Below are 23,686 nucleotides of genomic sequence, written 5' to 3'. Positions count from 1 at the left end.
AGAGGGACCCTTTACCCCAGATTTACATTTCTCACCTGTAAAATGGTGTCACCCAGGCTGCCAAGGGGAGAGGACAGAGAGGGGGTGACACTGTACATGTGGGGTGGTGACACAGCCAATGGAGAGGGACTGAAGCCTCCCTGTCCACCTGCTCATCTCGGATGCTGCCAGAGCAAGGGCTCCGAGCCCTCCCTGGCTTTCCAAGGCTCTCAGTGTGGGGTTTGGGATTTGTGCTGCTGGGGCCCCTTGGCTGCCGTTCCTGCCAGCCCAGCCAAGATGAAGGCATGGAAGGGGGCAAGGAGTGTCCGGGTGGGAATCATCACCTGCCCATCCCCCTTTTCAGGTGGAAAAGGATCCTCTGGGATAGGGTGGGGGATGTGTTTCTTATCCAAGCCCGACCTAGTGCCCATGTCACTGCTGAGATCCAAGCCCTTTGTGTCTGGCGCGTATTTGCGGTCATTTAGAGCACAATGAGGGAGCTTTCAGTGAAATGTGACTTTCTGGCCCTGGCTGGAGTCTGCTCTTCATCAGGGCTTGTTTTTATAGCAGCAGAGCTGTGACCTTTGGAGACCCTGGGGGAGTGGGAATGGGGCCATTGTTTGGGGTCTGGGCGATGCCAGAGCCGGGTCCTGGCTGGGGCTGCCCCCAGTGACAGCTCATGGGACACAGGGATGTGACAGGAGCAGCTCCCTGGCTGCAGGACAGTCCTGGGCACAGCCAGCTCCTCCCTGGGCACATGGAAACCTTCCCACTCCTTGTCCAGAAGTGGCGCAGCCTCCCAGGGCAGCCTCATCCCGCCGCCTCCAGCAGCCCTGCCGTGATCCCGGGTTTAATTTCCCTAATGAGGCAGCGCTGAGCTGGGGAAGGAACCCCTGCCAAGAGCTGTCAGCTGGGCAGTTGGAATTGCAGGGATGGGAGCTGCTGGCCCTTGGCTGGAGCTGGCTAATAAATGGCATCCTGGTGCCACCAGGGCAGGGGGTGACAGGGGAGACAGGGGGAACAGAGCCAGGGCCAGCAGTGCACTGGGATTTCCTCCCTGCCCCAAGGAACTCTCTGCCTGGCCCAGCTTTGGATTGAGCACCTGGAGTGGGCTGCTGGGAGCACCTGGAATGCTGCGAGCCTGTCCCTTGTCCCAGGCATTGGAGGGGACTGATCCAGGCGAGGACATGGCTGGTGTGGCACCCCCAGCCCTTGACTGGCATGGGGTCAGTGCCCTGGAAAAGGTTTTCTCTCTGGAGCAGCAGCTCTGTCCCTCCTGCTGTGGGGTGGGGACAGTCCCTGCCACCATCACGGGGGATCAGGGGCTGCAGGGCAGATCTGGCACATCCAAGGGTCCCTCCAGCCCTGGTCTGACCCCATGGAGCCCCTGGGACAGGGATAAAGTCTGGAGGAAGTTTCTCTTTTGGGACAAATCCAGGCAGCTGTGGCTTGGCTTGGGGGCTGGGATGGATTGGGAATGGGGGCTGGGATGGATTGGGAATGTGGGCTGTGATGGATGGGGAGGCAGCCCCAGGTCAGGAGGTGGGAGCTCCTGTCCTGAGTGATTTGTGGTTTCCCGGGCTGGCAAACTCTGCCTTCCCTCCCCTCCATCCCAGTCAGACCAGGGGGAGCAGCCCCTCGTTCCTGGAGGAAGCAGGCCTTCATTCCAGGGGGAGCAGCCCCAGGAGCAGCCCCTGGTTCCCGGGGAGGGGGAGCCAGGCATGGCTTGGGGCACGCAAAGCACTAATGATCCAAGGAGCACTAAATCCAAATAAACCCTGACTGCTCCCAAGATTTATGGCATGAGCCTGACCTCAAACTGTCGGGGCTGCAGCTGGGAGGGGGTTACATCAGCACCTTGGGAATGGAGTGGTGAGGGGGCTTCTTCAGGAACAATATCCCAATGTCCCAAATGTCCCCCTGTGCACCAGGAACACCCAGAGATTGTTCCCAAGTCTTTAGGTCTTTATGGAGCTTGGCTGGGGCTGGGCTGCAGGTGGGGTCCCCCCAGGTCTGGTCCTGCCTGTGGGGCTGTTGTGGGGCTTGTGCTGGTCCTGGCTGGGGCTTGTTCAGGTTTAGGGTAAGGTGGATGGATGGATGGATGGATGGATGGATGGATGGATGGATGGAGGGATGGATGGATTATGGATGGAGGGATGGATGGATTATGGATGATGGATGGATGGATGGATGGATGGATGGATGGATGGAGGAGGAATGGATGGATGGGTGGATGGATGGATGGATGGAGGAGGGATGGATGGAGGGATGGATGGATGGATGGATGGATGGATGATGGATGGATAGATGATGGATGGACGGATGGATGGATGGATGGATGGATGGATGGATGGATGGGTGGATGGATGGATGGATGGATGGATGGATGGATGGATGGATGGATGGATGGATGGATGGAGGGATGGATGGATTATGGATGATGGATGGATGGATGGATGGATGGATGGATGGATGGAGGAGGAATGGATGGATGGGTGGATGGATGGATGGATGGAGGAGGGATGGATGGAGGGATGGATGGATGGATGGATGGATGGATGATGGATGGATAGATGATGGATGGACGGATGGATGGATGGATGGATGGATGGATGGATGGATGGATGGATGGATGGATGGATGGATGGATGGATGGATGGATGGATGGATGGGGGATGGATGGATGGAGGGATGGATGGATGGATGGATGATGGAGGGATGGATGGATGGATGGATAGATGATGGATGGACGGATGGATGGATGGATGGATGGGGGATGGATGGATGGAGGGATGGATGGATGGATGGATGATGGAGGGATGGATGGATGGATGGATAGATGATGGATGGACGGATGGATGGATGGATGGATGGGGGATGGATGGATGGATGGATGGATGGATGGATGGAGGAGGGATGGATGGATGGATGGATGGATGGATGCATAGATGCACAGATGGGTGTTAGACAGATGGGAGCTGCTGAGACAAGCTGGGACTTCCGTTCCCATTTCCTGCTCCAAGCCCGGAGCCAGGAGTCTGGAACAACCTCATCTGGTTCCAATTTCAGGAGGAACAAAGGGAATAGGGCCATGTGGCTCCCATCAGGGAGAGGCTTTGCAGGTCACGCAGGGAGAATCCCACCCTCGGGAATGGGGAAGGGCTGGGGAGCACTGGGCTCTCCTCATTTCTTGGGAAGCCTTGATACTTCTGGTGTAAAAACAGAAATCAAAAAGCAAATGAGACTGATTCCCAGTGTTTCTTCCTGCACCCCTCAATCCTTGGCATTTTTCCTTGCCTTCCCATCAGTTTTGGTGACCTATCTCATATTTTTGGGCTGTGCAATTCCCAAGTCCCTGCAAATTTATTCTGCTGGATCACAAATTCCAGTGAGCTGCTGGTGAGTGTGTGTTGGGAGTGCAGGATGGCACATCAGCTGCAGGACAAAGGCTGAATATTCCCAGAGATTTGGGAACCACATGGGGTGTTGGGGACAGGCATATCCAGTGGCTGCTGAGGACAGCTGGAATAGATCCAGCCAGACACAGCTCAGACACTTAAAAGCTCAACTCCCCATGCCCTTCCGGAGCTGATGGATTCTCTCTCCTGGTGGGAGAAGGGATGTGGGGACAAAAAGCGAGTCAGGTCCCAAATTTCTCCGCCTGACTGTTCTAGCTCCAAGCTGCAGCAAAAACAAAGAAATCCCGAGCTGTTTTCGGGAGGTAAAATGCTCCGAGAGAGACAGGGACCCTTCAAGGCCTTGATTTGAAACTGAAGCTCGAACCTGGCTCGTTACATCTTGAAACATCCGATGCGATCTCGCAGATCAAAGCCGCCTTGTTTGCCTTGTAATGAGGTGTCAAAGCGTTTCCTTGCAACGCCGACAGGAGACACTTTGATCTGCAAAACAAGATGTTTAAGAGCGCTGCTAGCGAGGGCTCCCCGTGTTTTCGCAGCTCTGGGAGGCAGGGGAATATTTGAAGTCTGGTGTTGTTTCCTCTGGAGGCTTCCCAAGCTGTGGCAGCTGATGAGGTGTTGCTGTCACACCGGAGCCAGGACTCATAGGGAAATCATCGAGCCTGAACAGCAGCCAGCTGGAGAACCAAGCCAAGCATTTTTCTTGCAGCTTCCAAAAAGAATTGCTGGATTTTCCCCCCAGAAAAGACCATTTTGTCCATGGGAAATGCTGGAGCCGGTGTGAGCTCACTGAGTTTTTTTTCTGGGGTAAACACTGTGATTCTGGGTGGTTCACCTGGAGGCTGTTTGTGCTGCTGATGCCTTGGCCTGGCTTTTCCCATGCCTTGTCCCACGAGGGGTGGCTGGGGTGCCACCTGTGTGGGGCTGAAGCTGCTCACGTGTCCCTCTGGTCACAGGCTCAGCGCTGGCGCAATGAGAACTACGAGCGGCCCGTGGACCTGGAGGGCTCCGGGGACGACGACCCCTTTGGAGAAGATGAGCTGGACGACATCTACTCCGGCTCTGGCTCGGGGTGTGAGTAACTGGGAATGGTCCCTGGATGGCTGGGGGGTTCCTGGGATTCCTGGGAAGGGTCCTTGGCTGGGTGTGGGGTTGGGGAGTTCCTGGGAAGGTCCTTGGCTGACTGTGAGGTTGGAGGGCTGAAGAGGAGATGTGAGGGAGGGAATTGCCCTTTATCCATCACTGGAATTGTCCTCTGAGACAAAAGCAATGGGAGCTGTCCCAAAAGTTGGGCTTCAGCACCTCCATGTCCTGGTTCAGCCTCTGGTCCTACTGGGCAGGACTGGCCCCTCCACAGACCCCAGAGAGGGCTTTCACCACCACACGGGCACAGCCCTTGTTTTCTGCTGAACCTGGGACCATCCGTGCTCTCAGATTTTGGGGGTGGTGCCAGGGAAATGCATCAGCAACAGCTTCACTCTTCCCTCTTGTCCCCATTTCAGATTCTGAGCCGGAGCCGGGGCTGGACACGGCCGTGAGCCTGACCACGGACACGCTGGTGACGCTGCCCACCACGGCGGCCGTGCTGCCTGTCACCGCTGCCCAGCCCGTGGCAACACCCCTGGAGCCGTCCCCCACCCCCCAGGACACCACCCCCGGGCAGGCCACCAGCGCCTTCCTCATCCCCAGGACCACAGAAGCACCGGTGGTGCCCAGCTGGAAAGCCACCACCACCAGCACCACGGCCAGCGAGCCCCCAACAACCACCACAGCCACCACCACCACCACCACAGCCACCACCACTGCAGAGGCCACCACCACCACCACCACCACCACCACCACCACGGCCACCACCACCACCACGGAGGCCACCACGACCACAAGCAGCACCACTGTGGCCATGGCCAAGCCCACAACCATCCGGAGGTTCCTGCCTCCCTTGACCACCAAGGCGGCCACCACCCGGGCCACCACCCTGGAGACCCCCACCACACCCGCCCCTGAAACCAGCACGCCGACAGAGGTGGCCACGTCACGCCTTGTCCCCACCAGCACGGCCAAGCCCAGGGCTCTGCCAAAGCCCAGCACCTCGAGGACTGCAGAGCTCCCCGAGAAAAGCACGGCGTTGCCACCCAGGGCCACCACGCAGCCGCCCACAGAGGCCCCCCAGGTAGGAGGCCAGAGCCCTTCTCACCTGCTCGGGGCTCCTGGGCTCCATGGGAAGCCAAGCGGTGGCCACGGGAGGCCTTTGGTGTCCATCTATCCTTGGCACTTGCTCTGAGGGAGGTGGAGGCGGGCTGGGCTCTTCCAGAGTGAACATCTGGGGAGCTGGAAGGAGGTGGAGGGGGAGTTCAGCCCAGGCAGGGGTGCAGGCTCCTGGGGGCACCCAGGATGTGCCACCCACCACGGTGACCTCCGCACTGCCTTCTCCAGAGCGGCTTCCCCAGGCTGGAGGGCAGCGGTGCCACATCCCACGGGAACACAGCGACTTTCCTCGGGGTTTGGTGTCATGTCCCAGCTCCCAGCCCCCAGCCCTCGCCGGGAGTCCCAAACTCTCCTCAATTACGGCTTGATGGTGCATTTCCAGCCCATCGGGTGTCCTGAGCAGGAATTTCAGCTCCATCTCGCATTCAGAGCCCCTCAGGGGCCCTTTGCAGCCGCTTTGACTGAAAGGTGGAGTGATTTGTCTAAACTACTCTCTCTTTTCCGCCTGCAAATGCGTGCTCGGAGCGCTCGGGGCTCTCGCTGACCTTCAATTAATCCCTGTCACAAACGCGGCCGCTCGTGGGAAGCGCTGAGCCGTGCGCCGGCCCCGGGGCAGCGGGACATGGAGAGGGCTCCCACCCCCGCCCCAGACAGCTCCCGGCTCATCCTGAATCCCGGCTCACCCTGAATCCTGCCTCATCCCGAATCCTGCTTTGTGACCGAGGCAGGCGGGAAGGAGCCGTTTGCCCCAGCAGGGAGGGACCACCACCACGGAGGCCACCACGACCACAAGCAGCACCACTGTGGCCATGGCCAAGCCCACAACCATCCGGAGGTTCCTGCCTCCCTTGACCACCAAGGCGGCCACCACCCGGGCCACCACCCTGGAGACCCCCACCACACCCGCCCCTGAAACCAGCACGCCGACAGAGGTGGCCACGTCACGCCTTGTCCCCACCAGCACGGCCAAGCCCAGGGCTCTGCCAAAGCCCAGCACCTCGAGGACTGCAGAGCTCCCCGAGAAAAGCACGGCGTTGCCACCCAGGGCCACCACGCAGCCGCCCACAGAGGCCCCCCAGGTAGGAGGCCAGAGCCCTTCTCACCTGCTCGGGGCTCCTGGGCTCCATGGGAAGCCAAGCGGTGGCCACGGGAGGCCTTTGGTGTCCATCTATCCTTGGCACTTGCTCTGAGGGAGGTGGAGGCGGGCTGGGCTCTTCCAGAGTGAACATCTGGGGAGCTGGAAGGAGGTGGAGGGGGAGTTCAGCCCAGGCAGGGGTGCAGGCTCCTGGGGGCACCCAGGATGTGCCACCCACCACGGTGACCTCCGCACTGCCTTCTCCAGAGCGGCTTCCCCAGGCTGGAGGGCAGCGGTGCCACATCCCACGGGAACACAGCGACTTTCCTCGGGGTTTGGTGTCATGTCCCAGCTCCCAGCCCCCAGCCCTCGCCGGGAGTCCCAAACTCTCCTCAATTACGGCTTGATGGTGCATTTCCAGCCCATCGGGTGTCCTGAGCAGGAATTTCAGCTCCATCTCGCATTCAGAGCCCCTCAGGGGCCCTTTGCAGCCGCTTTGACTGAAAGGTGGAGTGATTTGTCTAAACTACTCTCTCTTTTCCGCCTGCAAATGCGTGCTCGGAGCGCTCGGGGCTCTCGCTGACCTTCAATTAATCCCTGTCACAAACGCGGCCGCTCGTGGGAAGCGCTGAGCCGTGCGCCGGCCCCGGGGCAGCGGGACATGGAGAGGGCTCCCACCCCCGCCCCAGACAGCTCCCGGCTCATCCTGAATCCCGGCTCACCCTGAATCCTGCCTCATCCCGAATCCTGCTTTGTGACCGAGGCAGGCGGGAAGGAGCCGTTTGCCCCAGCAGGGAGGGATCCCGGGGATGCTCCGGCTCCGAAGACACCGAGGGACATGGGGGAAGGACACATCCCGAGGGGATGTGCAGGAGGCAGCAAATGGATCAGGAAAGGGATGGAGGGGGTGGGATGGATCATATTCCCAGGCAATCCTTGAGGCCGGGATCCCATCCTTGCCAATGGAATTGGGCAGGGACAGCAGGGAGCTGGGCTGGGTGACAGCCCTGTGGCCTGGGTGACAGGGGCATATCCTCCTGCTCCTGCCCTGTGCAGCAAGAAGGGGGGAAAGGAAAGGGAAAGGGACCCCTGGAGCTCATCCAGCAGCATCCAATCCTTTATCTTGCCATGCTGGTGTGGCATGGAGGTTGTGTCACCTGTTAGGAGTGAGTCACCTTCAAGCAGTGACATCCAACCTGCTCTCTGGGGACAGAACCTAGTGCAGGGTCTGGGATGGGATATTGAGGAGAAATCCTTCCCTATAAGGGTGGAGGGTCTGGAATGGGGTCTCTTTAAGAGAACTACAGGGAACAGGTCCTGAGATGGGGATAGAGAATGGCCCGCCTCAGCCATGGTGGCCTCAGCCATTTGGTGACCAAATTGTGGTGTTGTGCTGTCACTGCGGTACAACTTCAGTGATACAGGGAAGGGACACCCCACCCTGTCCTTGGTCTGGTGATGTCCACCCTTTGGTCCTTGTCCCCTGCTCCATCTTGTCCTTTCTCCCAGATGGAGCCAGGGGAGGTGACAACAGCCCCTGAAAAGGAGCCGGAGGTCCCGGCCAGCAGTGGCCCCAGCGGGGACTTCGAGATCCGGGAGGAGGAGGAGACGACTCGTCCTGACCTCGGGAACGAGGTGATGGCTGTGGTGACGCCGCCGGCGGGGCCGGGACCCGGCAGGAACGTGGAGACAGGGCTGATGGACAACACGATAGACTCGGGCAACTCGGCTGCTCAGCTGCCCCAAAAAAACATCCTGGAGAGGAAAGAGGTGTTGATAGGTGAGATGTGGGGCTGGGGATTTGGGGGAGAGGGTTTGGGGGCACAGGGAGCTGGGCTGTCCCAGGAGAGGGGACAGTCCTGGGAAGGGCATTGGGATAACCCACATCCATCTCCTGAAATGGCTCTGTGAGCTCTCACAGGGTCTCCATGCCTTTGCCAGGACAACTCTGCACAATTTCCTTCTACTGAGATGGATTTCCAGGAAAAAAAAAAAGAGATTTTAGTGCAAAATGTTCTGTGGTCATAGCTCAGCACCCAGTGCTGCTCCCAGACTTCCAAAGCACAAACCAGGCTGGAATCCCAAATGAACCCCCCAAAGCAGCAGTGCTTAGCCTGGTGTAACCCACACCCACCTCCCAAAACTGCTCCATGGCTCTGCTGGGGGGTCCCAGGGGTCTCCATATCTTTACCAGGAACATTGTCCACAATTTGTGCTGAGATGGATTCCAGGAAAAAAATGGGATTTTTTTCCTGGAAATCCAAAGATGTGCTGCAGTGAGCCAGCCACTGCTGAGAGGCTGCTCCCAGATTTCCAGAGCACAAAACCAGGCTGGAATCCCAAAGGATCCCCACCCCAAACTCTCTGTGCTGTAAGCCAGGCTGGGGCTGGCAGTGGCACTGAGGGTAGGAGGTGACACTGATGGCCAGGGGTGGAACTTATAGCTGGGGGTGCCACTGACAGCCAGGCGAGCGGGTGGCACTGATGGCGGGGCTGGGGGTGGCACTGATGGCTAGGTGTGACATGGCTGGGAGGGGACACTGATAGCAAGAGGGGTGACACTGATGACCAGAGGGATGGCAGCTGGGGGTGACACTGACAGCTGGGGGTGACACTGAAGGCCATGGGGGTGACACTGAGGACCAGAGGGGTGGCACTGATGGCCATGGGTGGCAATGATGGCCGGGGGTGGCACTTACAGCTGGGAAGGGTCAGCTGGTTACAGCTGATGGCTAGGGATGACCCTGAGAGGCAGTGGTGGCACTGATGGTTAGAGGGGTGGCACTGAAGGGCCAGGGGGTTGCACTGACAGCCATGGGTGGAACTGATGGACAGGGGTGGCACTGACAGCTGTGGGTGGCACTGATGGACTCGGGTGGCACTGACAGTCATGGGTGGCACTGACAGTCGTGTCCCCTGTGCGTTGTTGCAGCGGTCATCGTGGGTGGCGTGGTGGGCGCCCTTTTCGCCGCCTTCCTGGTGATGCTGCTCATCTACCGCATGAAGAAGAAGGACGAGGGCAGCTACACCCTGGAGGAGCCCAAGCAGGCCAACGTCACCTACCAGAAGCCGGACAAGCAGGAGGAGTTCTACGCGTAGACGGAGAGCCCAGAGTGCCTCACGCTTCCTCCCTCCCTCCCTCACCGCTCCAAACCCTCCCCCTCCTCTCCTCCATCCAGTCTCTCTCTCCCCTCCCTCTTCTCTCTCTTTTTTTGGGATCAGACTGTGAATTTTTAAAAGCAAAACCCACAATGGCTGAAGGAGGAAACTCGCCCTTGGCATGGGGGGGCACGGGGTGCCCAGAGCAGTGCCGTGGTCACACTGAGCGTGCCTGGGTCACACTGAGCAGTGCCGAGGTGACACCGAGCAGCACCACGGTCACACCGAGCAGCGCCTGGGTCACACTGAGCACCCCGAGGTCACACCGAGCAGCACCTGGGTCACACCGAGCAGCGCCTGGGTCACACCGAGCAGCGCCTGGGTCACACTGAGCACCCCGAGGTCACACCGAGCAGCACTGCAGTGACACCGAGCAGTGCTGCGGTCACACTGAGCGTGCCCAGGTCACACCGAGCAGCGCCAAGGTCACACTGAGCAGCACTGCAGTGACACCGAGCAGCGCCAAGGTCACACTGAGCAGGCCCAGGTCACACCGAGCAGCGCCAAGGTCACACTGAGCAGTGCCAAGGTGACACCAAGCAGTACCACAGTCACACCGAGCAGCGCCGAGGTGACACCGAGCTCCTCCAAGGTCACACCGAGCACCCCGAGGTGACACTAAGCAGCGCTGCGGTGACACTGAGCAGCACCAATGTCACACTGAGCACTGCCAAGGTGACACCGAGCAGCGCCGAGGTGACACCGAGCTCCTCCAAGGTCACACCGAGCACCCCGAGGTGACACTAAGCAGCGGGTGGCAATGATGGCCGGGGGTGGCACTTACAGCTGGGAAGGGTCAGCTGGTTACAGCTGATGGCTAGGGATGACCCTGAGAGGCAGTGGTGGCACTGATGGTTAGAGGGGTGGCACTGAAGGGCCAGGGGGTTGCACTGACAGCCATGGGTGGAACTGATGGACAGGGGTGGCACTGACAGCTGTGGGTGGCACTGATGGACTCGGGTGGCACTGACAGTCATGGGTGGCACTGACAGTCGTGTCCCCTGTGCGTTGTTGCAGCGGTCATCGTGGGTGGCGTGGTGGGCGCCCTTTTCGCCGCCTTCCTGGTGATGCTGCTCATCTACCGCATGAAGAAGAAGGACGAGGGCAGCTACACCCTGGAGGAGCCCAAGCAGGCCAACGTCACCTACCAGAAGCCGGACAAGCAGGAGGAGTTCTACGCGTAGACGGAGAGCCCAGAGTGCCTCACGCTTCCTCCCTCCCTCCCTCACCGCTCCAAACCCTCCCCCTCCTCTCCTCCATCCAGTCTCTCTCTCCCCTCCCTCTTCTCTCTCTTTTTTTGGGATCAGACTGTGAATTTTTAAAAGCAAAACCCACAATGGCTGAAGGAGGAAACTCGCCCTTGGCATGGGGGGGCACGGGGTGCCCAGAGCAGTGCCGTGGTCACACTGAGCGTGCCTGGGTCACACTGAGCAGTGCCGAGGTGACACCGAGCAGCACCACGGTCACACCGAGCAGCGCCTGGGTCACACTGAGCACCCCGAGGTCACACCGAGCAGCACCTGGGTCACACCGAGCAGCGCCTGGGTCACACCGAGCAGCGCCTGGGTCACACCGAGCAGCGCCTGGGTCACACCGAGCAGCGCCTGGGTCACACCGAGCAGCGCCTGGGTCACACCGAGCAGCGCCTGGGTCACACCGAGCAGCGCCTGGGTCACACCGAGCAGCGCCTGGGTCACACCGAGCAGCGCCTGGGTCACACTGAGCACCCCGAGGTCACACCGAGCAGCACTGCAGTGACACCGAGCAGTGCTGCGGTCACACTGAGCGTGCCCAGGTCACACCGAGCAGCGCCAAGGTCACACTGAGCAGCACTGCAGTGACACCGAGCAGCGCCAAGGTCACACTGAGCAGTGCCAAGGTGACACCAAGCAGTACCACAGTCACACCGAGCACCCCAAGGTGACACCAAGCAGTGCTGCGGTCACACCAAGCGCACTCAGGTCACACCAAGCAGTACCACAGTCACACCGAGCAGCGCCGAGGTGACACCGAGCTCCTCCAAGGTCACACCGAGCACCCCGAGGTGACACTAAGCAGCGCTGCGGTGACACTGAGCAGCACCAATGTCACACTGAGCACTGCCAAGGTGACACCGAGCAGCGCCGAGGTGACACCGAGCTCCTCCAAGGTCACACTGAGCACCCCGAGGTGACACTAAGCAGCACTGTGGTGACACTGAGCAGCACCGATGTCACACTGAGCACTGCCGAGGTGACACTGAGCAGCACCGAGGTGACACCGAGCACCGCTGGCCTTTCTGCTGGCGGGAGGGACGGGACATGGAGCCGATGCCAAGGAGCCGATGCCAGGGCAGCCGTGCCTGGGAATGCCCTGGAGAGCACGGGATGGGCTGCCCACGGCGCCTGGAGCTCAGATGGGCTTTTCCCACCACCACCACCACGAACTCTGGGATTCAGACACCTCCTGCCAGCCCTGGGGCACAGGGGGTTTGCTTTGGATTTATTGCCCTTTTTTTTCCCGTCCATAAAGGAGGGAGATTTCCTTCCCTTTGTCTCATCTTTATTTTTTGGTTTTTCTTTGGAATGGGGTTGGTCACTCTGCAGGAATCCCCTTCTGCTGGAAGAGAGAACGTGACTCTCCAACGCTCCTGGAACCTTGGGAAAAGCACAAGGGGCTGGAATACCTGGGATTTGCTCCTGGAGTGGGGAAAAAAGGAAATAAATACAAATGCTGGGAATGATCCCTTTGGATCAACATTCTGGAGAGCTTGTGGAGCTGCACTGGGGCATCCCAGGCTGCTGCCATCTGGCCACCCCCTGGAATCTCTTGGATCCACATCTGGCTGAGGGGTTTGGCCAGGAAGGGACTTGGCTTGGGCTGGGTTTTCACTGTGACCACTAAAGCTTGGCTTTGCGGGACATTCCTTCAGGAGGAGCTGGGACTGGAGAAGCTGAATCCTGTCCCTGGCTCTTCCAGAGGGGATAACAGAGCTCTGCAAGCGTGGGAGGATTTCCTAAGGGAGGAAATCCAAGCAGGGACCATCCCTGTCCCCTCAGGGTCCAGCAGGGATCCCACTGGCTCCAGAGGTGAGGAAGGGGAGGCAGAACCATGGCTCAGCCCAGGGCTGGTTGGATCATTGGAAAGATCCCAAAATCAATGCAAACTCCCAGGACTGATGGTTTTCCATTGTGTTTTGAATCCCCAGGACTGATGGTTTCCCTTCATTGGTGTTTAAATCCCAGCACAACCTATGGGGCCAGAGAGAACCTGATGCTGACACCCCCAGGTGTCCCATCTGAGGCTGCCCAGGGTGCAGATTAATTAATTCAGATATTTCAATTAAGGTGTTTCAATGAGGTGGCTCTTAATTAGCTGGAGCCCTGCTTGTGGGGTTTAGTTGTCACAATGGTTGTGATCTCGATGGGGTCCCCTGGAGACATTTGATTTGCTCTTGGAACAATTTAAATGGGAAAATCTGTGGGAAAAATTGTTGCTTTGTGAATTAACAGAGCCAGGGACACTTTGGCTCCTGAGGGGTTGGGGGATTTAGGGTTTCATGGCCCTGGTGGGGGTTACACGACAGAAGAGCTTCATTGTGGAAGGGATTTGAGGCCAGAAGAATATTTTGGATATATATAAATACATATCTCCACTGCTGTACACCACAGTAACACAGGTGTGGAAGGAAATGAAATCCCTGGGATTTCTCATTGCTCTGGGATGCTCATGTGGGATTTCATGTGGGAATCATGTGGGATTTCAAGTTGGGAAGTTGGGAGCTTTGGGCTGCTTTTTCCTGGGACACAACCCAAAATGACAACCTGGCTTTACTTCCGGATAGGGAACAGGGCCCCACCATGGATGAGCTCTGAATCCTAATTTTTGAGCTGTCAGCCTCAAAACCCTCATGGTTTAGGTTCTTGGAGCTTGGAGCTTGGAGAAGGCCCTGCTGGATGTTTGGGGTGCTGGTTCTGGGAGTGACCAGTTCCATGTCCATCCCGCAGGGAGGATGAGGATGAGGATGAGGATGAGGATAAGGATGAGGATGAGGATGCTCCAAAGGAGGAAACACACTCAGAAGGAGCCTGGTGCCAACCCAGAGCCACTTTGTGCTGCTCCAGAGGGGGTTTGGACTCCTGATTTGATGATTTGGAGGATTTTGGCCCCGATGGGATCACACAAGGGGGAGTGGCAAAAGTCAAGGTCACCAAGGCCACCCAAAATCCCCATCTTTTGGGAAAACCTGGATTTAATCTTTGGAGCTTGCTTTAAAAAAAAAAAAAATCCCTCCCAGCTTAATCTTTTTAATGCTGCTTTTCAGAGCTGCCTCCTTAATCTTCTTCATTTCATTTTTTCCTCCTATTTAATAGTCTGAAGTTCCATAATACAATTTTTTTACTCACTCAAGCTTAACCTTGTCCCTCTCAGCTGGTGTTAGGTTGTAATCCTGGCACTTAAATCCATCACAGATTCAGGAGTGAGGGAAGCTGGAGGTGGGAGGGTGAGAGGAGCCTGGGCAGGGCTTCTGCAGTAATTAAAATATGAGATGAACACAATAAAAAAAGGTGAAGGCAGCTAAACTGCTAATCAGCAGTGATCAAATAATTCATTGTCTAACTCCTGCTTCCACACTTTTGCTCTCCACCTGAAGAGGGATGTGAGCTCCAGGAGAATTTTTTGGGTTTGGAGCCTACTTTTTGTGCTTGTGCAATGATGTCACCTCAGCTCCATGGGGGCTGTTGGAGTCGATGTTTGAAGGGCAAAAAAAGTCTCGTGCTGGAGGACGTGACCCTGTGCCTCCCTCCAAGGAGCTGGGATGGAGCTGAATATGGGCAGGATTTTCTGGGGAAGTCCATCTCCCCAAAAAATCCTGGATAAAGCCATTTCTCCATGAGCAGAGCCACAGGGATGGATAAAACCTGAGGGATGGTGCCTGGTGCAGGTGGTGTCACTCCTGCTCCAGGGCTTTCCAGGGATTCCTGGTGGGAACACAGATGGGGAAGAGGAGAGGAGGTTCCACACAGGAGCTTCCAGCTTCCCCCAGAGCAGATTTTTGGGAAAATGAACTTGAGTGGAAGTGTCTCCAGCATCTTCCCTTCCCAAAGCCGAGTCTGGCATCATCTCCTCTGCCCAAATTCCCATCCCACATGGTGATCCCAGCCAGGAGCAGCTGGAGCAGTGCCCAGATGTGCTGGTAATTCCAGCTGTGCTCCTCGAGGGATTTTTCCATGGCTTTTCCATTTCTTTTCCGCCTGTTCCTGCGTGTGTGTGATGTGCTGGAGCTGCAGGGAGAGCCTTGGCTCTTCCAGCTGGATAATTTTAGGAGTTTCTGGAATTGCAGGGTGGTGTGGGCTGCTCTGCCGGCTGTGCCAGCCTTGGGCTCTCCCTGCTGGAATTGCAGCAGGAGAATGATGGAGAATATCCAGCAGGAGAACAGCCAGGAATTCCAAGGCCACATCCAAAGGGACGGGAAGAGCAGAGAGCCCAAACCAGGGCTGAAAGGGGAGTTTGGGAAGGGCAGGACATGGAAGGGGCCCAGCAGCAGCAGGACCTGGCTCTGGGTGGGTTTTGCAGGGATGGGAGTTGTCCCTAAGCTCCAAAAATCTCTCTGATCTTGGATCTTTCCATAAAAAGCACCAGGTGCCTGTGTTGGGATGGATTTGTCCCTTAGCTCCAAAAGTCTCTCTGATTTTGGACCTTTCCAGAATGAGCTATGCTGGGGAAATCCAGCTGCAGGGACAGGGATGGCTCGGGCTGGGTTACTGCCAGGATGGGCTGGTTGCCTCAAATTTCCCCTCTCCCTCCCCCATTTCCCTGACAATCCCTGTCTGGGAGTTCGTTTGCTCATCTCCAGCCCCAGCTCCAGCATTCCAAGCTCTCCCTGCTGTGAATCCCCAGCTCAGTTCCTTCCACAGGAACAAACCCACCAGCTGAGAACTGGAATGGATTTTTTAATTCCCTTTTTCTCCCGTAACCACCCTTGTCATGATCTTTTCTGTGCTCCAAGGTTTTCTGCCAGGCTCTGAAGTAACTCTGAGCTTTCACTCCAGAAAGGTTTGGTGGGAATGAGCTCCCTGGGATCCCCGGGAGTGGGGCTGGGGGTGTCTGTGTGTGTATATAATGTGTGTATGTAATTAATGTATATGTAGAGATGTATAGATGGGCACGGGGCTGGCGGGCTCTGCTCCTGAGGGAGAAAAGGAGGAGGAAAAAGAGGAAATGGAGGAGGAAAAAGAGGAAAAGGAGGAGGATTTGCCCTCCAGCACCACATGCTGGGCTCTGCAGCCCTTGGCCCCTGTCCCAAGGAATGTGGGATTCAGCCTCATTCCCTGTCCAAGGGATGCAGGTTTCCCTGCCCAAGGGATGTGGGTTTTCCTGTCCCAAAGAATGTGGGATTCAGCCTTGACCCCTGTCCTAAAGGATTTGGGATTCCCCCTCATTCCCTGTCCCAATGGACTGAGGATTCAGCCTTGGCCCCATTTCCAAGGGATGCAGATTTCCCTGTCCCAAAGGATGTGGGATTCAGCCTCATTCCCTGTCCCAAAGGATGTGAGGCTCCCCCTCTTTCCCTGTCCCAAGGGATGCAGGATTCCCTGTCCCACAGGATGTGGGATTCAGCCTCATTCCCTGTCCTAAAGGATGTGGGGCTCCCCCTCATTCCCTGTCCCAAGGGATGCAGAATTCCACCTTTCCAGTTGCTGCAGCTCCTCCCTCCCCTCTCTGCCCTTCACATCCTCCTGATGCCAGTCCCAGTCCCAGTCCCGGTCCCAGTCCCGATCCCAATCCTAGTGCCAATCCCAGTCCTGATCCCAGTCCTGATCCCACTCCCGATCCTGATCCCAATCCCCATCCCATTCCCAGTTCTGGTCCTGATCCCTATGCCAGTCCCAGTCCCAATCCCAATCCAAGTCTCAATCCCAATCCCAGTCCCAATCCCGAAACCAAATCCCAATCCCAGTCCTGATCCTGATCCCGATCCTGATCCCAGTCCCAGTCCCGATCCCAGTCCTGGTCTGGGTGGGTTGGGATCAGGAGCCTTTTGCCGCTGTAGGGCCGGAGCAGATCCGGGCTGGGATCCCGGGGTGGATCCAAAGCCCCGCGAGCTCCGGAGCCTCCCCAGTCCTTGTGCCGGCAGCTCCCCCTTCTCTTAGAGGAGCCTCCGTCTGCAGATCCCAACCTTTTATTTCTATGTCTATTTTTCCCATTATTATGATTTTTGTGTAAAAAAAACCCTGATTTTTTCACACCCCACACTCCAGCACTTCTCCCAGGACCTCCAGGGCTCCAGGGATTTTTCCTGCAGGAATTTCCCCCGTTGAGGATCCCCCCTGGCCGATGTCACCCCAGCCCAGCTGACAATCAAACCAGACTCCCAAAAAACAGGAATCCATCGCAGTTTGATAGAAAAACTTTTTAAAATCCCCCCCTTCTTTCTCACCACCACATCTCCAGGATAAACCATCACCCATACTCCTCCTGTAAATAAACATTGAACCTTCTTGTATAAATTAAAAGTAAAATAAATTAAAAAAATAAAAAAAATCCATCAATAAACATCTCAAAAATAAAATTAAAAAAAAAAATCTCCCTTTCCAGAAGATTGAAGTAATTCCAACTTCATTTTTTTTTGGAGTTGGTTTCCAATCCCCATAGGAGAACAAAACAAGGATCTGGAACACTGCAAATGTTGGAGCTTTCAATGAATCCGGGAGGGAAAAAAAATGCATGTAAATATTTTTAATAGGAGACATATCTTAAACAGAACTTTTTTTGTATGTACATAACTCTCCTAGAGTTTAGTACTGAAATGGCTTCATAGTGTCTGTTTCAAAAAGGAAAGGAAAAGAAAATGTTTGTTAATTGTTTTTGTTCTTACTCAATGGCCAAAACTTTAAAAATAATGACAAAAAAAAAAAAAAAAGACTCTAAAAATAATCTTTGCCAATGGATCTAGCACTGTAATGGTACTGTCTATTTTTTTTAATTATTTCTGTGCTGTGCCCATTTATAAAATGAGGAAAAGATAAAAAAATAAAGTCATTTAAACATTGTCTGCCCAGGGCCTGGCCTGAGTTCTTGGTGCTGGCTGCTCTGGGTTCTGTCATGCCCTGGGAGCAGAGGGAGAAGGTTCTGCCTGGTCCTGGGCCCATCAGGGTGCGGTTAATGATTGGTTTCCATGGCAACTGCAGTGACGCTGAGGAGCCTGGAACATTCCAGCACAGCCATGGATTATCCCAGCACAGCCTGGACCGTCCCAGCACAGTCCTGGATACTCCCACCAGAGCCCTTGATGATCCCAGTACAGCCCTGGGCCATCCCAGTACAGCCTGGGAATGCTGCCCTGGAGAGGAGAAGGCTCCAGGGAGAGCTCAGAGCCCTTGCAGGGCCTGAAGGGGTTCCAGGAGAGCTGCAGAGGGACTGGGGACAAGGATGGAGGGACAGGACACAGGGAATGGCTCCCACTGCCAGAGGGCAGGGCTGGATGGGATCTTGGCAATTGGGAATTGTTCCCTGGCAGGCTGGGGAGGGGCTGGGCTGGAATTGCCAGAGCAGCTGTGGCTGCCCCTGGATCCCTGGCAGTGCCCAAGGCCAGGCTGGACATTGGGCTGGGAGCACCTGGGACAGTGGGAGGTGTCCCTGCCATGGCAGGGGTGGGATGGGCTTTAAGGTCCCTTTCAACCCAAACCATTCCAGGATTCTGTGATTCCTTGAATCTTTGGGAAAGCCTCCTGACAGAGGTAGGGGACACTCCCCTTCTCTCACAGCCTGGGGATCTCTCCAGGTCTGATCCAAACTCACCTGGCAGGAGGAGCTGCTGGGTGATCCTTGCATCCCACCCCAGAAATCCTCTTGGGCTGCTCTTGGCCTCCCTAAGGATGCCCTGGATGTCTTTATCCAGCTCCTGCCAGGCCAGACTTCCCTGGATCCATCCCTGGAGCAGCAGGCAGGGTTTGGATGTCCCCATGCTGCCCTTGGAGCCATCCTCAGCTCCAATGCCAAAGCCCAGGAGGCTCTCAGAAATATTCTCCCAGCCCCTGTGATGGCCTGAAATCCAGGGAACATCCTTCTCTTTGGGCTTGGGGAATGGGTTTTTATGACCCTGCTTCCCTCAGGAAGTGCTTCACCCCCTAAGGGATTCAGCAGCTCCATATCCCAGCCCTCAGCCTCCAGCAGGGACAAATCCCACCGGCCTGGGAGCAGCTCAGGAACACTCCTGGATGGCCACAGCACCAGAGCCCCAAATCCCTCCCTTTTCAGCCCATTTCCCAGAGTGGTGCAGTTCCATCAGCAATCCCTGTCTGCAGCAGCAGCTCGGCATTCCTGGCAGGAAGGGCCCTAATCCCGGTTTCCAGCCCGTCCCAACCCCACTGAATAATGACCCCACTGTGCTGAGCTCCAGCGTTTGGCAGAACAGAAATGAGCAACTGCCTGCCCGAGGTGTTGGAATTTGGTCTGAAGGCTGGAAACAGCCTCTGATTATATCCCAATCCCCATTTTTTATTTATTTTCCTCCCCAATGGCTCTTACAGGAATTTTCCATTCCTGCAGTGCTGTTGCAGACCCCAGGGTTTACCAAGACAACCCCAAAAGTGGCTTATTTGGAATTTTTTTGCACCCTGTGATTCAGCCTCTATAAATCTTTGTGATGTGAGCACAGCACACAAAAATAACACCAGGACTGGGATTTCACCTGGGAAATGAACGGCCCAAAGGCACCGAGCCCGTGGCGGCTGACAGGGATTTTAGGGAACAGCCACACCTGAGTGGCCAGGTGACCACCCTGGGGACACACAGCTGGGAAGGGTCCTCAGGTGCCAGCCCTGAGCTGTGGAGGGTCCTCAGTGAGTCCCAAATCCTCCCTGAGCTTTTCTGGATACCCTAAATGAAGAGGATTTATCCCTTGCTTTGACCTGCTGCTCCCAAGGCTCATCCCAGAAACTGCTGCTCTGCTCCTGCCTCGCTCCGTGGACATGCTTTCCCATGGACACCTCCTCCTGTCTCCCTGGAAAATCCAAATCCCATTTCAGAACCCTCTGCATTCCTGGACATAAACAACCCCTCCCCATCCTCATTCCCACCTCTTCCCGCTTCTCCCACCCTCTGCGGCTCCACAAATCCTCCTCCCTCAGCCTCCTCCACGTGTTTCTTCCCACCTTTTTTAGCTCCTGGCCCTTTTCCCCGGCTTTCCAAGGACAGGAAGCCCTTTAGGACAAAGAGCGCTGAAATCCCAGCGGGAATGGCCGGATACAGCTCCTTGTCCTGCTCTGGGGGAGCGATGGATATCTGGGCATGGCGACACTCCGAGGATTTTTGGGCCATTGTTCAGGATTGGAGGCAAAGAGCAGAATTTGTGCTCCAGGAATTCCAGCATTTCCTGAGCCCCAGTAGTTATTCCAGCAGCTGAGCCAACATTCCCTGGCATTTACCTGCTCCAGGACAATCAGCAGTGGGAATGCACCTTTGGGAATTGTGTCCCTCCTATTCCCACCTACTTCCTGCCCTCCAATTGTTCTTCCCGAGGCTGAATCCATCCCTGTGCAGGGACAGGACAACTCACCCCGTGTCCCACATCCCCGAGGACAGAGAATTCCCTAAGGGAGTATTTCCCACTATAGAAACACAGTGTTTATCCAGGACTGCTGGAGCCCGGACATTTGGTGCCTGGATTTGCATTCCGTGAGGAATTGTGCCTGCTGACGAATCTGTGTTCGATCTAACGAGGAACAAAGCCAATTAAAAATAATGGGGAGCCTGAGCTGCTGCCTGGAACAAAACAATGATAATTATAATTCTAATAAAGACAAAACCCATCACAGAATTCCCACTTAGATCAAATCCAAACCTTCCAAGCAGATCCTGCCTCCCCCAGTTTTTGTAACCCTCTCCCATCCCCACGGAGTCGCTGGGAATGAGGAATGGGAACAGCTGCTCCTGATAAAGCTCCCACCCCATTTCCTCCCTGGTAATGAATTCCAGAGGGAAAGGTGAGCGCTGCTCCCACCACGGATGGGGGATCCTGGCACTCCCATGGGATTTCTCCCTGTATTCTGCCCACTGAGTCACAGGGAGACTTTAAACCGGAATGGATACTGGGAAGAAATTCTGGTTGGGAGGGTGGGGAGGGGCTGGGCTGGAATTGCCAGAGCAGCTGGGGCTGCCCCTGGATCCCTGGCAGTGTCCAAGGCCAGGCTGGACATTGGGGCTGGGAGCACCTGGGACAGGGGGAGGACTGAGGGGACTTTAGGGTACTTCCCAACCCAAACCATTCCATGATTCCGTGATGCTTAAGCCAGGCTGGGAGAGCTGGGGGTGCTCCCCTGGAGAGGAGAAGGCTCCAGGGAGAGCTCAGAGCCCTTGCAGGGCCTGAAGGGGCTCCAGGAGAGCTGCAGAGGGACTGGGGACAAGGATGGAGGGACAGGACACAGGGAATGGCTCCCACTGCCAGAGGGCAGGGCTGGATGGGATCTTGGCAATTGGGAATTGTTCCCTGGCAGGCTGGGGAGGGGCTGGGCTGGAATTGCCAGAGATCCCTGGAATGGATCCAAGTGTCCCTGGAAGTTTTTGGAGCAGCCTGGGACAGTGGGAGGTGTCCCTGCCATGGCAGGGGTGGGATGGGATGGGCTTTAAGGTCCCTTTCAACCCAAACCATTCCAGGATTCTGTGATTCCTCAAATTTTTGGGAAAGCCTCCTGACAGAGGTAGGGGACACTCCCCTTCTCTCACAGCCTGGGGATCTCTCCAGGTCTGATCCAAACTCACCTGGCAGGAGGAGCTGCTGGGTGATCCTTGCACCCCCAAAATCCTCAGCATTCCCTTTAAACAACACCCATGGAGAAGTCTGGAAGTGCTTGAGACATCTGCTGGACCCCTCAGGATCCAGCTGAATCCCTCCCCTCCCAGAACCCTTAAACAGTGCAGGAGCTCATTTTGGGAATGTGGGATGAGATCTCCGTGTGGAGATGTCCCCTCCAGCTGCCCATCACGGCATTAAACAATCCCTGAGACGTTCCTCACACAGGGCAGGAGGGATTTTTGCCAGGAATGTTGCAGCTTTGCAGCCCAAGGTCGACAAATCAGGGATTTGATCCTTTTGAAACCCCCCGTGGATTCCCACAGAATGCCCTGGAAATGAGCAGGATCCCCCCGCAGGACAGGGAATTTGAGGGGCAGCAGGAGAAGAACTCAGATGCCCCCTTCTGCCCTGTCTGGAGCATCCTGCAGGAATTCCAGCTCGGATTTGAATTTCTGAACCTGTCTGAAATGTGCTTTTTTTCTCCCCTTATTCCCCCACCTGTGTCTCCTGCAAACATTCCCGGCCCTGCTGGCTATTTTTAGATGCCGGGAATTAACACCTTGATTTGCATTTTCCCTTGGTTTGGCCGCAGCTCAAAGAGATTTCAGGGTAATTGGATAATGACAGGGCTCCCAGCAGCCGAGGCGGTGACAAATCGCCACACCTGGGTCACAGGAGGGGCTGCGAGGGACCTGCAGTGCCCCCAGGGAGCAGCTGGAAGAGGGCAACAAGAAAGAAATTTGGGACAAAGAAGGAATTATTTTGAGCAAAATCCTAAAAATCCTGCTGAAACCAGGAGTTTTTGTGAGTTTTAGGCTTTTGGGCTGAGCTGTTTCTTTGGAAAACTGGGGCCCAGACAGGGATTTCTCTCCAATCCCCCTAATCCAATATTTTCCCTCCTGACATCAGCTGGGGATGCAGATGGGGATGGGAACAACTCCTTCTGCTGTTCCCTGAGCTGGAGCTGAGGTTTCCTCTTGGCAGGGCTGGTCTGGAGTCAATTCCTGCTGGGAAGCCCAGGTCCTGTGCCCAGTGGGGCTCAGCTTTCAGGCTGAACCCACTTTTCTGTCCCCCAAGGAACTTCTGGGGCTCTGGCCCAACCCTTGGAATCCAAAACAGGGCAAGAACAGCCAAAATCTGTGAAAAAGCTCAAAAATCAGCTGGTTTTCAGGGATTTCTTTTCTGTGTGTCTTGGAATCACAGAATCCTTCAGCTTGGAAAAGATCAGGGAGTCCAACCTTTAACTCTGCCAAGGCCAGTGCTGACCATGTCCCCAAGTTCCACAGGCATGGGGCTGTTAAATCCCTCCAGGGATGGGGACTCCACCACTGCCCTGCCTGGACAGCCCTTTCCATGTGGAATTCTTCCCAAATATCCACCCTGAGCCTCCCCTGGCCCAGCCTGAGGCTGTTCCCTCTTCTCCTGTTCCCTGGGAGAAGGGTGGATGTCACCTCAGAAGTGGTGCCCTGGGGAGGGATGTCCCAACCTGATGTTCTGAGGTCTCCACATCTCTATAGGAGAACTTGGAGGGTGCTTTGGGTAGGGAGCACAAACTCCCAATTGCTGTGGGATATGTCCAAAGTATGTTCCTTGTTCTCCTGCTCCACCCAAAGGGATTTTGGACCACAACCTTCCCATCTCACCTTCCACTTCTGCTCTGAAAAAAACCCCTTATTCAGATCCTTAAATTCTTCTCCATGCTGCAGCCACTTCTCCTATAAGATCATGGAACCCTGTAATGGTTTGGGTTGGAAGGGACCTGAAATCCCACCCAGTGCCACCCCTGCCATGGCAGGGACACCTCCCCCTGTCCCAGGTGCTCCCAGCCCCAATGTCCAGCCTGAGCAATGTGGGACAGCAGAAGGTGCCCCTTCCCTTCCCTTCCCTTCCCTTCCCTTCCCTTCCCTTCCCTTCCCTTCCCTGCTGCTCTCCCGATCCCTTTGAACATTTTTGGAGCCTCACTCTGGGTGAGCTGAGCAGGTTCCAACAACCATGACACAAACCAGGCACTTCCACAAGAAAAAAAAATTCCCAAACCACAACATCTGGGGCAGTTCTGGAAAATAAAAGGAGGCT

At 56.1% G+C, this 23,686-nt stretch overlaps 1 protein-coding gene across 2 annotated transcripts in view; it reads left to right on the top strand.

The window, feature by feature from the left end:
• SDC3 (syndecan 3) overlaps nucleotides 1-17,869 on the top strand; it is a 49,700-nt gene extending 31,831 nt beyond the window's left edge. The window contains exons 2-7 of one of the 2 annotated variants that reach the window (XR_005956126.1): nucleotides 4,352-4,469; nucleotides 4,898-5,565; nucleotides 8,185-8,455; nucleotides 9,608-10,301; nucleotides 10,343-10,551; nucleotides 11,984-17,869. Coding sequence is in view for 1 of the 2 variants with exons in the window: in XM_041479485.1 (XP_041335419.1) it covers nucleotides 4,352-4,469; nucleotides 4,898-5,565; nucleotides 8,185-8,455; nucleotides 9,608-9,774 (1,224 nt within the window). In the remaining variant the exon portion in view is untranslated. Of the gene's footprint in view, nucleotides 1-4,351; nucleotides 4,470-4,897; nucleotides 5,566-8,184; nucleotides 8,456-9,607; nucleotides 10,315-10,342; nucleotides 10,552-11,983 lie in introns of those variants that run through there. The other variant, XM_041479485.1, reaches the window with a different exon arrangement.
• Nucleotides 17,870-23,686: the final 5,817 nt, after the last annotated feature.

The sequence above is a fragment of the Pyrgilauda ruficollis genome, unplaced genomic scaffold (genome assembly GCF_017590135.1).
Source record: "Pyrgilauda ruficollis isolate IOZ18807 unplaced genomic scaffold, ASM1759013v1 scaffold48, whole genome shotgun sequence".
NCBI lineage: Eukaryota > Metazoa > Chordata > Aves > Passeriformes > Passeridae > Pyrgilauda > Pyrgilauda ruficollis.
The sequence above is the reverse complement of the archived record's forward strand: the minus strand, read 5'-3'. Positions and strand labels throughout refer to the sequence as shown.